Source organism: Rhea americana, unplaced genomic scaffold (assembly GCF_003343005.1).
Source record: "Rhea americana isolate MKP2758 unplaced genomic scaffold, rheAme1 scaffold_71, whole genome shotgun sequence".
Taxonomy (NCBI): domain Eukaryota; kingdom Metazoa; phylum Chordata; class Aves; order Rheiformes; family Rheidae; genus Rhea; species Rhea americana.
This window is the reverse complement of record NW_028186879.1, coordinates 940,265-953,935: the sequence shown is the minus strand read 5'-3', so window position 1 is coordinate 953,935 and position 13,671 is coordinate 940,265. Positions and strand designations below refer to the sequence as shown.

At 37.5% G+C, this 13,671-nt stretch overlaps 2 protein-coding genes across 2 annotated transcripts in view; one reads left to right on the top strand and one right to left on the bottom strand.

The window, feature by feature from the left end:
- Positions 1 to 6,641, top strand: part of PAN3 (poly(A) specific ribonuclease subunit PAN3) — an 82,206-nt gene extending 75,565 nt beyond the window's left edge. Inside the window, exons 21-22 of the mRNA XM_085321789.1 lie at positions 309 to 447; positions 3,679 to 6,641. Of these exons, the coding sequence (XP_085177915.1) occupies positions 309 to 447; positions 3,679 to 3,819 (280 nt within the window). The 3' untranslated portion in view covers positions 3,820 to 6,641. The remainder of the gene's footprint in view (positions 1 to 308; positions 448 to 3,678) is intronic.
- Positions 6,642 to 6,799: 158 nt separating this feature from the next.
- The window catches only part of FLT1 (fms related receptor tyrosine kinase 1), a 119,228-nt gene continuing 112,356 nt past the window's right edge, over positions 6,800 to 13,671 (bottom strand). Inside the window, exon 30 of the mRNA XM_085321801.1 lies at positions 6,800 to 9,987. Coding sequence (XP_085177927.1) covers positions 9,783 to 9,987 — 205 coding nt within the window. The 3' untranslated portion in view covers positions 6,800 to 9,782. The remainder of the gene's footprint in view (positions 9,988 to 13,671) is intronic.

Sequence of the window (13,671 nt, the reverse complement as noted above, 5' to 3'; positions counted from 1 at the left end):
GGTTTCTAGCATTTATCTGGTAAACTTGGTAAAGATGACTCCTGCTTTCTTCCCTTACTTTTCTGTAGGCCTTTGGTAGGTATTAGCTTCAGGTGCTTTAAATATGTCATGTTCTAGCTTTGCGGCAGGTAGGAGACTGTAATTAAATTGCAAATAATAACAGATGCCTTAGCAGAGCAGTAAGATCACTTAGGTTAGATTTAGGATTCAGTGTATGATTTATGTTGGTTTGGGGCTTTTCTTTGTTTCTTTTTTTTTCTTTTTTTTTTTTTTTTTGAGGTTTAATGTGAGCCTTTGCTTTACACTAGGTTTCAAAAAGACCCAACATGGTCAGAAACTGGAGACAGGTATTTACTAAAGCTCTTTCGAGATCACCTTTTCCATCAGGTGACAGAAGCGGGTACTCCTTGGATTGACCTCAGTCACATTATCTCATGTCTTAACAAGGTACACTGTACTTGTGTTAGCTTTTAAAAATTGTTTTGGTTARCTTTCTTTTAAAATAATGTTCTACCGCAAAACAAGCTGTCATTGGCAAGTTAATTCTGTTGATTTTAACTGATGGTTATTTTCCCCCTATTTTGGATGAAAACAATGTATTCACTAAACTAATATGCAAGCATTCTTGGATATTTTAAATAAACTTATTAGTATATTAATATTAAAACTTGCAATTCAGTAATATAGCCTGACATATAATATTAACTTGTTCATCTTAGAATGCATTGAATACTGTGAATAAGCAATGCTGGTCCCTTTATGCTACTCTGGTCTTTCAACACAGCATAAAGGATCCATAAAAACCCTTTAACTGGGAGAGATTTCTGCTGATACAGTTATCACAGATGATGGTTATAAAGCAAGAGGATCCACTCCTAAACTGTGCTGTCCAGAGTAAGAGACAGGAGGGGWTATCAAGAGAGTGACTGCAGTAGTACTTTGTGCAAAATCCGGCACTGTCTTAGATGATGGGGAAAATTTCTGTGATACGCAAGTCTAAGCCCATATCTGATACTCCCGTAGCCTCTCCAGCTCTTCATCTTACAAGGTTGATTTAACAAAGCTGTTTGCAGGTTTTCATAAGCTGCAACACTAGCAAAATTTCAGCTGAGCGCTCTCATGATTAATAGTGAGAGACATGTGAGATCTTCATTAGTTGTAGAACTTCATGTCTTGCTCCATTAATTAAAAAGCACRTGAGCTGTGTGGTTTTTGAGGGTTTTTTGGACGCTGTTTTATCAAATTTCAATAAGTCATAGGAGAAAAGATGCTCCTTCATCCTTTYTTCATAGCTGCTTGTTCATTCCACTCACTGCATAGAGAATGGTGGTGCAGATGCTGACGGTATACAGTTTAAGTGGCTAGTGTTTTGTCTAGGATAAGGATAACAACCAATTTTCTCTTCTAAAAAAATTTGAATGTATTTAGATCTTATAGCACTAGTAACATCTGACTCAATTGACTAAATGCAGTTAAATCTTTTTCTGAATTAGTTTTTCCTTCTATTAGATCACTGATACGCATTTTTAAACATCCTTTTCATCTTATTGATTGTATCTACAGTCACTTTAAAAAGGACATTAAAGAAATTAATAAGACTAAAGAAAACAAATCAGAAGAAAGCATGTTGATATTCAAATAGGTAGTGCAGTGCCATCATGATAAAACCAGAAACAAGTACAGATCTATGGTGGGAGAGATGTTTCTGAAATTATAGGTCAGGGAAGAGACTATGTCAAAGAATACATTGTTCTATTAATGTTCATGGCTTACCTTTTCAAACAGAGGCTCTTCTCTTCTGTGGTTGTGGGTTCAGCCCACAAAAAAAGTAGGGCTTACAGGCTGTATTCTGGAAATAAACTCCAAAAGCACCTCTGAAATCATGATGTGTACTAGTAAGATGGCTATTTGGGCTTTCCTGCTATGCTTCAAAAGCATTCCTTTTTTAGTTAGTCTATATTGCATGTATGTGCATATAAAGTTTTGGTGTTTTTTTTTTTGTTTTTTGTTTTTTGTTTTTTTTCCCTTCAGTGTGGCATTTTTTGGATCTTTTCAGCTGAGAGATCCACCAGAGGAGAGGAAGAAAGCCATATAGGTGGCTTTCTTGATAAAGGTTTTCCACATACCAATTCCATTAAGATAATTCACTGATTTTTTGAATAATGTCAGTATGAACCATCAACAATGTTTTATATCTTAATCTTGATAAAATTTTTTAATGGATGTTGAAAGAGACCTGGTATTCTACTCTACAAAAATTAAAAGCTAGTTGTCCTCCTTTTGTCCTGTAGTTATTCACAAAGCAGAAATTTTAACTTTGGGAAGTTGTAGCTCTTAGTTATGCTCAGAACATTATTTTTGCAGGAAAAATGCAAGAAGTTCCTAACTTGGTACATTGCTTCAGACAGCAGCTGGTGGAACAAGAGCTCAATGCTGAATCTGTTTTTTCTCCTATTTGTTGCAACATGACAGTACTTTGATTTAATCCTACTGGGCTTGTATTTCCAAAGTTTTTCTCAGCAGTGTCATATCCCACTTACTTCTGCCCCACCTTATACTGTGGGATGAAAAAGTTTGTAGGATTAGATATTTGGAATTATCAATATATCGACTAACTAAAACAGCTATGAAAACTTTGCTCTGTAAGAGTCTTGACAGTTCTCCATTGATGAACACTTCTTGCTGTGAAGAGATCATAAAGGCAGTGTTGGCAGAGACTTTAGCAGATGAACTAGTCTGTTCCCATGCTCCGAATTAGGATTAAGGTTATATGCCTAATATTCATATGCATCTGAAATCCTTGCTATCCTGTTCCTGAGGCTTTCTAATGAAAGGAATTCAGCAGCCTCACTAAGGGAGATTTGTGTAGCTTCATATATCTTAAATAGATTTCATGACAAAAACATTTCTGCATCAATTATATAGGAAATTGTAATTAAGTGGTAGTGTGACAAGTTGCATGGAAGTCACCTGGAAGATCAAGTCAATTCTTGTATTACTTCAATACTGAATTTGAGAAATCAGGGAGAAAAAACAAGAAAACAAATCTTGAACAGACTTTTTTTCTTTAACCCCTAGTTATCTATTTGGTTACAAATTGGAACTAGGCAATGCTTTCCTTAGAAAGGGGGAAGGAAGTGTACCATATAGAAGACACAGGGGCCAGTTTGTTTGCAGTATTGCCAAAAATGTGAGGTTTGGGTTTCTACTCTTATTCAAACTAGTTGGGGCTGGTCCATTTGTTATTTCGTTTTAGAATGGGCAAGAAATAATCTACCTACATTACCAGGAGGCTTGTGGATCATATGGTAAATCACATGGAAATGTAATGTTGAGCATGTTTTTGTACATTAGGAAATATATGGGAATTATACTAGGCTTTCTATCCAGTGGAAGATAGTATTGCAGGATTACTAGCTTTATGAAAAGGAAAGAAAACAGTGGTAATCTGTTCCAAAGGTCTGGAATGTCCATCAGATTAAGACCAAAATGTCTCAATTTCTTGGCAAGTAYGTTGTTTTTGGTGAGGCTCAGATCCTTCCTTTCTGTGTTGTTAACAGATCTGAGCCTCACCAAAACAACGTACTTGCCAAGAAATCGATTGCTTTTGTTATTGGGGAAATGTTTTGCCATTTCTTTCACACTTCTTTTATTTTATCTTTTGCATTCTTGTTACAGTTAGATGCTGGTGTGCCAGAAAAAATAAGCCTCATTTCCAGAGATGAGAAGAGTGTACTTGTGGTAACTTACAGCGATTTAAAACGCTGCTTTGAAAATACTTTTCAAGAACTGATTGCAGCCGCAAATGGTCAGTTGTAGTATTTGCTGAAAGCATGCAGGACATTGCTGAGGAACTTAACCAATAGCAAATTGCACTACAGCTGAATTGTTGTTGTCATCTCATTTCACATTTGGGAAACAAACAGGAGATGAGCAAAGCTGCTTGCACTTCAGTCAGGTACACTGTTACTTGAAGGGAAGAATGTTTCACTTATCCTAGAGCTAAGGCTGCCATTGGAGGCTTTATCTGTGAAGAATTTATTTTAGATTAAGGAACACATCAGGTGCATGATGTTCCTGCTTTTATTTTTTCCACTTGTATATGCACTAATTTTAATTTTTTAAAAACTTTTCTGATCTCTGAAGTTTTGCCACATTGTATACTTATTAAGGGAAACTCTTTGCAAGGACATTTCTGGGATACATTTTTGTCACTGAGGAAATAGCAAAATTTATTCATTTTGATATTATTTGCACCCAGAATAGCATAAAGGACCAGGTAAATAATTTAATAGAAATTGTGTTCTGTCAATTACTGTTTAGTTTGTAACCTCTGTAAAAGTGTGTTGTATGCAAGCTCTGTATGCCACCCACTGTTAGTTTAAAAAAGAAACAAACTAGAAGATGAAACTTTTTAAAACCAATCAAGTTGAATTATCAGTAAATTGTTGAAAAAAAGAAGAAAAGAAAAAATCCCCTCTCATTTGATTTAAATATTGTCTAAGTGAAGTGACGAAAATAGCATCATGAGGAGCATTTATAATTTAAGGAGCATATCAAATTTGCTCTAAACACAACCAGCGCCTTTTAAAAAACTGTTTGTATGTTTTCGTGCTAGTCAGAAGCATTTACATTTATGCAATTTTTTTAATAGTTTTTTTAAAGAAATTGTGTTTAAATGCCTGAAGTTTCAGGAGTCTATTACTTTAGGTTATTTACAGTATAATTTTTTGTATAAAGTTCTGTTCTTTGAACCACAGCTTTATTATGGTACGCTACACTGGATACAGATACAAAGACACTGTTAAAAGAAGATTAACTAATCACAGCAGTTGTCTGGCATCAAGAGCTTTTCAAGTTTTACAGCCTGAATCTGGAGGGATAATGATCTGCTGTGCCTTTGCAGTCACTGCTTAGCCCAAAGTAATATTACTTTTGATAATACTCAACACATGAATATTCATGAAGTAATTCAGTCTCAAAAGTCTGGAATTTTCCTCCTCAATTAACTTTCTAATATTTGGACATGCAATTGTCTCCATACTTGGGTATTCATGGGATTTGTAGTTAAACACCTACACTTTGATACTGAAGACTGCCAAATATGTAGGAATTTCCTTTCTTAAAGCAGTAGTGAAGACTGTATCTATCCTTTCCCAGCACTGAATGTTTTAATAGCACTGGGTGCTCACCATGAAGAAAATGTGGAAACTCAAAAGGTCAGGACAGACTCTAAGCACTTGCAACTGATGTTAGTGACATCAATTTTAATAATCTCAATATTTGTAGTTTCCAGAGAAGTTTTTATTATTTCTCTGTCCACTTTTATAAGCTTTAAAATGATTCGCCGCCTTGAGACTTGCATCAAGAAAAGCAACTCTCTTCACATCGAAAGCTTTGAAGACTAGGGACATGCTTTACACGTTTTAGAAAATGTGGTTGAATCCACATTAGGTAGCATCAGTTGTTGAGTTTAAAAATCGATTATTGTTGCATTTGATTGAATGAATTTTAAAAGGAACATAATGTTTAATATTCAAACRATAACAGTTGCCAGAATGTTCTTTTTAATGTAAAAGGAACAGGAACTTTGAGAAGTGAACATGCAAAACAGTCTTTTATCATTAGCTCATGTATTTGAGGAAGAGCAGCTGTCTTTTATATGTTTTTTGACAAATCATATTGTAATTCTTTTGTACAAAAAAGAAGTACTTGTATTCTAGAAGAAATATGAAATGCTTAATTTATAAGCGGGCTGAGGTTTTTTCCAGTATTGTTTTCTTTGAAAATGAAAGGGGATCATCTGTTCAGTTGTGGGGTTTGGGAACCTTTGAAAATTTAATTTGTGGACCAATATTTTGTGGAAGTGTAAGGCAGGGGTAAAATAGGGCTTGAATTCTCATCCTTTTTAGACCAGCAAATCACCCTCTGCAAGACATGTCTAAATTGCAAACCTGTGTGTATTTGCATAATGTCAGTTTGCTTCAGCCCCTAGTAACCTCAGGACTTGGTTTAAAAATAAAAAGTAGACAGCTAATAAGTTTTCATACATAAACAATGTCAGCCAGAAAATATTTGGTGTCAGGTAATACATAAAAAGTTTTGTTTTCTATTTATTTCATTTGGTCCATATTTGGGAATGATTTGAACAGTCTGAAGTTCAACTTGGGTGTTTTTTTTTGGGGGGGGGGAGAGCCCTTCTGCCCCATTTTAATTCCATTTAGAAGGTTGTCCTAAAGTTGTAGTTTGATCCATTCATGGGGAGATCTGTGTATCTGTATTTAAAAAGAAGTACCACCAGGACATGCCCTCCTAGAAGGGGAAATTTAATTCTGACCTTCCTATTTTTACAGCTAAAAGCACAGAAGGGACAACCTTTGAAATCAGGTGATGTCATTTTAATTTTTGTACCTRTTTTAAATTCTGTTGCTGTATTTACTATATTGTAAATATTTTGTTGAGGGTACCTATGTATTTTGATTTGCCCTTGTTTCAGTAATTCAGGTGTCAACAGCTTCCCCTAAAAAGCACCAGTATGTTAAGTTCTAATGTCATGATCCCAATATGTGTTACTCATCTTTAATCCTGTTTTCATTCTTCATGTGTACAGCAGTATTTTTAATAAAGAATACCAGAAACAACGTAGTCTTATTTTGAGCATGTGAGGTATGGAAGTTGGATAGGCCTCATCACAACGTCGGTGTTGGAATTATATTTCATTCTATCATATTTCTTTTGTATTCACTTTTGTTTCCAATGCAGAGTTTAAACAATCATGATTCACAAAGCATGTTTAATGTTTGCTACTTACAGTACATCAGATGTCCTAAAATTTATAGATGCTATACAAAAGAAGTGTAGTAATAACACACTTCCTTAACTCCCAAGTCAAAGCAGTAACTGCTTCTGTCAGGTCAGTTCTGCTTTATTAGACAAGTCCTAATTCTGAAAACTGTATTAAAAAGTAGACTTACTTTCATGTTTGTTTGATCTCTTCTGCACAAAGGTGTRTTAGTTTCTCTGAAAACTTGCATATGGAGTGATTGACAGCTTCAGTGCCCAGAATTATCTGTTCTGTATTGTTAGTCACCAAAGATGAGGTGACTYAGTTGTGGAGTAAAATATCCTGTACCTTCCAACCCTGACCATGCTTATGTAACACATCTTGCACAAAATTGTGTAGTAGTGTCAGTACTTTTTCTTGCATATTTCATATGGAGTCATTGTCACTTAAGTTGCATTATTGTTTAAGAAATATTATTTTATAGAGACTAAAGTTGCAGCAGGCTTGCTTGATGCGCTGGTCTACTCTCCAGTCTCTTTTAATAATGTGTAGCAACAGATATAGAACCTCSTACAGTAGTAGGTAATTCCACAATAATCTGCTTCTCTGGAGGAAGTTTCTTCTCAGCTTCCTTCCAGCACTTTAACATAGTTATATCTGCAGCATGACTTGGAGATCTGCTCAGGTCATCTAGATTTACATACCAGAGAGCACTATTGAACATCTAAGTGGAGGCAGCTTCACCTGATCTGCTGCCAGGGGCAGGGACTTGGAGAATCCTCATGAGGAAGAAAAACCATCTTCCAGACTGGATGCACTAACTCATGTCGCAGGTTCAGAACAAGCTTTGTATTGGTGATGCTCTAGCTTTTTTTTGTTGTCCTTTCATCTGCACCAGATCTTCTAGCTGTAGAAGTGACCAAGGGGCAGTTAAATGGTATTTGGCAATGGGTTTTCTTTTCTCCACCATGAAACCTTGACTTTCCTGGAGGTAGAGTGTTTTTTCGCTTTGGACAGCAGTAAATATCTCTTAAATATACTGAATCTAGTGTATTTCAAAGATGGACACTTGTATTGCTCCTTATCTGCTTTGTTGTGTGGGAAGCATATTTGATGGATTGATGGACAGATGTACGTGTTAGTGCTGTCCAGTGCTGGACTGGCTGTTGCAGTAATCTTTACTGGGTTAACTAGCCTGTGTATACTCTTTCAAAAGCAAACTTTATTATATGAATTTAGCAGTCAAATACATTATATAGAGAGGAAATGCAAGATAAAAGYGAGTTATTCACATCCAAAGAAACTTAGAGATCATATAAAAGAAATTTTTGTAGTCCAGTTTTCTTAAATATTTATGCACAAAAAGCATATTTATATATTTACACTGTGCAAACACTTCCTTTTAGAGATGCATTATCACTCGATTATTTTAGCTGACTTGGAGTTAAACGCTTCTTTGACTTTCCATTTGTTTTGATCAAGATAGCATACACTTCACCATCAAGAAACAATGCAGTAGGCTATGGTTAAAATTAATGATCTCTTGACAAGGAAGAACTAGAATGGATTCTTTGTAGCTTAGGAGTTAGTGGTACACATCTATCATGTGTATACAGGAATGTTTTTATCTTTGTAAAAATAGACATTTGCCTTTAAGTCTGTTAGTGAGTCAAGCTCACAGCCACTAAAGTGAGTTTTGAGTGGTCATAGTGTAAGTTACATTTTAATAAATGTTTATAGTAGACCACAGGAAACTGAGATGGGGCAGTAGTTGTTGATCCAGAAATAATCAGTGCTGTTGTTAATTGGCCAAAAGCCATTTTAATATTACATTCAAAGGTAAAGGGAGATAGTGCATCCTTACACTTTTCAAATGAAGAACATTCATTTCCTTTCTGAGATGCTATACAAAAGTTTGTTGCAAATAAATGATAGACTTTTCCTGTACGTATATACTGTTAACTAACCTAGAAATTCAACTACATTCATAGAAAAGCTGCCCTAACTTTCCAAAGAGATTGTCTTATTTCTAACTAAACCTTTCAAACTCTATAATAATCAATTCTTTGTTTAAAATATATGCAGTTTAGTAGCCTCCTGTCCTTTCAGACAGGTTCCCATAAATAAAATACACTCAGTGCAATGTTAGAAGGTCCACTAGGTTTCATGGACAAAGCTTGGCTTAACATGTCTAGTTTGTTTCCAGTGTGTGTATGCTAATATATTGAAAAAGTGCAAAACTTCAGGGAAGTTTAATGGATTTCAGCAGGCTTAACCAAATGAATTGTTCTGTAGTCCCTGCTATTTCAGCCCTGGCTCTGATCTTAGTTCTTTTGTATCCTTGCCAAATGTGTTTCACAGCACATGTGCCAAGTCCTGGCCTTGCAGAACTCCTCACCTCTTTTGTTACCCAAAGGAGTAAGATCTTTCTTACACCTCATCCTCAGCTAGCTAATTCAGATTCCCCAGAGCATTAGCCTTCCCTCAAGTTTCTCAAAATAGAGTTTTCACTAAAAACTATAGAGTGTGGTCTCCTTGTTTGCCTCTTCTTAGACGATCCTTCATTTTTCAGCACTGCACAGGTGGCCTTAGCATAGGTCCAAGCAATGGAGTGCGAATTCTAGGGTGCCTCTAACAGTGATGTATCAGTGCTGCACAAGTCTGAACAGAGGCTAGGTTACTCTAGCATTAAATACCGTCCTGCTGCCAGGGATTAAACACTGAACGGGTTTTGTCTGTAATGATGACCATTCTAGTTTTCAGAAGTATCAGGCAATTTTAGTGACAGCTGTTTGTCAGCACTGGGAAAGTCAAGGCCTAAGCGTTAGTATTTTACTATATTTTGTATATGTTTCTTACAGTTTGTGGAAAAGCAAATCACTTGATTAAGCCAATGGCAGTTTTAAAATTGTAAGCTAAAATTATTCAGGTCAAAATGTTTAAACTGGCAGTGTTTTAGAAAAACCTTTTCCAATTAAATGCATAAATCTTGGCCTACTTAAATAGGTGGCTGAGCATAGAGGACCACTGAGTTGTAGTCAGGAGGGGGAGAATGACATACTTTCATTTTCTCCATCACTGTATTGCTGTAAGTGTATCTTTGCTTGGAATCACTGAGTTGGTCACAGCTGAAACTGCAGAAGCTTCTTGGCTTAGTTATTCCGGAAAGCACCGACTCCTTGCTCCTGCTGGCACCTTTCACACTGTAAAACAGCAATGTCACTGTTAGCGCATTTAAAGTGTACGGGCAACTGTTTTACTAACTTGAGCGAAACTGTATCATAAGAAGATGCTTTGTTTATTCTCAGATGATAAGAGCATTTATACAGATGGAATTGCTCCAGGGAGAACGGAGCAGAGGTCTGAAAGAGCCCTCCCGTATTCCCCCCCCAAGTCCGCTGTGTCACCGCATATTTGTTCAGAACATCTGCATTAGAGAGATTGTATTCATTTTAAGTATTGCAGTTAGGGTGCTTATGGGAATATTTAATCACCTAAGGTCTGTTGTTCAGTGCGAATTTCAGGATAGGCCTGGAGCAATAGCTGAAGTGCCTTTGTGGCAGTGCTAGGGACTGAAACTATTGCAGAATAGAGTAACGTGGAGTATCTGGCATCTGTGAGCTGTAGCTCCTGATACAGTATATCCTTCTCCTCCACACACACTTAAATGTTCTTATTAAGGGATTTTTGTTTTGTTTTTGTTTTGATTTTTTTTTGGGGGGGGGGGGTTGAGTGAGAAGAGTGAAGTAACCAATAGTCTCAAGCCTTGAGGCAAAAGYGGAAAACTGTTAGCATAGATGTACCTGGAGCCTGAGCTTAGATGAGTCTTAAAGATAAGCAACTGATGTTTATGTGAGGAAAGGCACAGGTTACCCAGGTATCTCCTCTTCTAGGCTGCTCTCAGCAGCTTAAATGAGCTGCTGATCTGAATCAAGAATATTCCTGTCCCACCAAAGACTAGTTTTCCTGCTGGATGCCTTTTACAAAGTGCCCTTTATAAGAGAAGCTTAATGCTTTCTCAGCTGAGCCACTCTTTAGGACGTTGTTTACCTTGCAGCACTTTCTCACCCCTATTCTGAGAGGGTAATGTTCAAAAGGGCTCTTTAAATAATGAAGAAAATTAAGGCAAAGAGAATTTTCACACTATTGATCTTAGATGCCTTAGTTCTTTATCTGTAGACAAAGGGCATGGCAGGGCATTCTCCATTGTTGATTATATGTGAAATCCKAAGTTAAGCATATGTTGGACTGCAATGCCTGAACTTAAATTCCCTTCCTGCTGCTCTTATAAGGTTAAGGATACTCTGCCCATCTCCTTTTATAAGGTCAGGAATATTGGTAGTCATAGTCTTGAATTCCAGACAATATGGGGCATCTACTGAGGTTTTGGGGAGACAGGACTGGCTTTTTTAATTCTAATTTGCACAATTTGATCATTARATGAAGCACTGAACTAGTAAAGTAGCATAGGGCCTTCTCATTAAGGAAACAGAGATAAAAACTTCTTTCAGATTTCACAGCTGTTTGAGCCTTTAACTCACAAACCTCTGTACTTTTTAAGGAGTGCAGTCTCCTGTCCTACCTGTGACATCTATAGGAAATTAGAGGGTACTCTCAAGAAGACCACCCTATTACACTTGTATATAGAKAGAGTTTTAAAGAGAAATGGATTTAAAAACAAATGCTTCTATGACYTACATTGTAATTACCTGTTAAATCTTAGAGAACAGTGGGCTGGCAGAAGTGGAGTGTGTATGGGATGCCYTCTTTCCTGTCTTCTGCCTAATTGCCATCATTGTGAACTTTRAGCATTCAGAAAGCATCAGCTAGACCCTACAAAGTTATGAGCCTTAACATCATTCTCCTTGATTCTTTTATTCCTTATMTCGCTCTTGCATTTTGAGAATCTGTATTTTCTTTCAGTCATAGACCTTATTTTGTCATTAAAATTTAGACCTAGCATGCTTAGAAAGGTTAGTGCCTTAAGAAATAAATACCTCATATTTCAACRCTTGCTGAAAAATCCTAAGCAATATTATGTTATAAACTGGAATAAAGCCTCTAAGCCAGATTTGGTTTCTACTTAGACTAATTAATAAACCTTCATACAAAGAAAGCTGGATCTTGAGGTGCGCTGACATACCTTGGGCTACACTCCCAAGGAGAGCTTCAGAACTTTACAGTCAATAAAAGCTTTTCTAGATGTGGACTATCTACTTCCTACTCTAGTAATGTAAACTGGAAAATGGGTCTAGCTGCTGCTTAATTGGGATCACTTGTTGGAGGAAATGGTTGCTTCATTCCTGGCACACAGTCTGTGTTGAAGAGCTCAGTGAGATTAGAGGCAATGTTTGTTCCAGCGCAGAAATGGTGGAGTTCTCTGAAATTTTGCAGGTTTAAGCGATTCGCTTTGATTGGGAGGTTTGTTCCAGTCAAAGGATTTTGGCTTATTCTGCTTGGGCTTTTTCACCAGTACTGAAGAAGAGGTGCGGTTGGGATTGTTTCCATTTGTAAGGGAGCAGAGCTCAAAAGACTGRTGTCTTTCCCCCCAGTAGCGTCCCTATTGGAATCTTGTTACTTGAGGCCTTATGTTAAGAGAGACTTAGCTCTCTTTATGGCATTCACAGTATTGCTTGTTTTCATCTTGATGGTGCTCTGGTTGTTCACACTGAGTGAATGTTAGCATGTGCACTGGCTTTCTCCTGGAGTGAGCTGATTGTTTTCCTCTGACACAAACCCTGGGGGTAGTTCTGGTGCATGTTCACTCCAGTGACTGCTCCCACAAAGCAGTACAAGTAAAATGCGCCAGTTTGATTCCTTCCACCCTGTGCAGTCTTTCAACACTGTCCTATCAGACTTTGCCATCTCAAGTGTGATCCCTCTAATGCCCTGTGTTATTTCAGAAACTTTGAACTGAGAAAAATACACAGACTCCACTTACTTTGTCCTGGGCAGCAGAGCAACACAGGTGTCCAGAGAGATCCAGGGCTCCGTGCTGCTGAACTGTGCACCAAGTCAGGCTCCTCCAGAGGAGGCGAGCCAGGAACAATATGGACACAGTCACTCTGCGCCACTTAGCCCGGGCTCAGAAAGCACTCCCTGCAGTGAGTGTATTTGTCTACATCTGTGTCCTAAAGGAAAGTGTTGAGGTTTACAGTTAGCATAGAACCAAGTGCTTAGGGCATGGCTTGGTGTTACAGTGAGGGAGATCTAATAGCAAGCTGCTGATGAAAGGTGGGGGCCCTTCCTCTTGCTGGCACAGGCATTCAGCTGTCCTGACTAGTTTGCTGAGAGTCTATTTGAAGCTTATTTTTCTGATACTCGGGTACCTGACCTGAGCTTATTGCAGGGCAAGCTAAGGAGAAATGTTAGCACAAGAGACGGAGCAGGGCCACAGAGCAAGGATGTTTGAAGTGCAAGTGAAGAAGCAGGACCATGCATTTGGTTAGATCAGCTTACATGTGTCAGACACCCCTTTGAGCTTCACCTTGCCCATTCTGGGGAGTGCATGAATGTAATTTTCAAGTGTTACTACTTTCAGAGGTATTTATTTACTGCTCCAGTTTAGTCTAAACAAAGGATGCTTAGCTAGGAAGCTATCGTTTTTAAGAATATGCTTACACTAATGGGTTGCCAGTGGCAGACATTGCTTTTCAGCATAATATTGTRGTACCATTAGTTTGTCTTCCAGGACAGATGACCTTCTCTTGCGCTCAGCTAACTGTACTGTTTCCTCGAGGATTTACATTCTAGCAGCCACAGTTGAATTTGAATTTCTTTTTTCCCCTTCAAGCATTCCTTTTCCTTACACAGCTGAAATTGCTCCTCAGAGCAATGTCAGAGGGCTGCTGAGGGCAGACACCATGTGTTCTGTGCCACATGAAGAA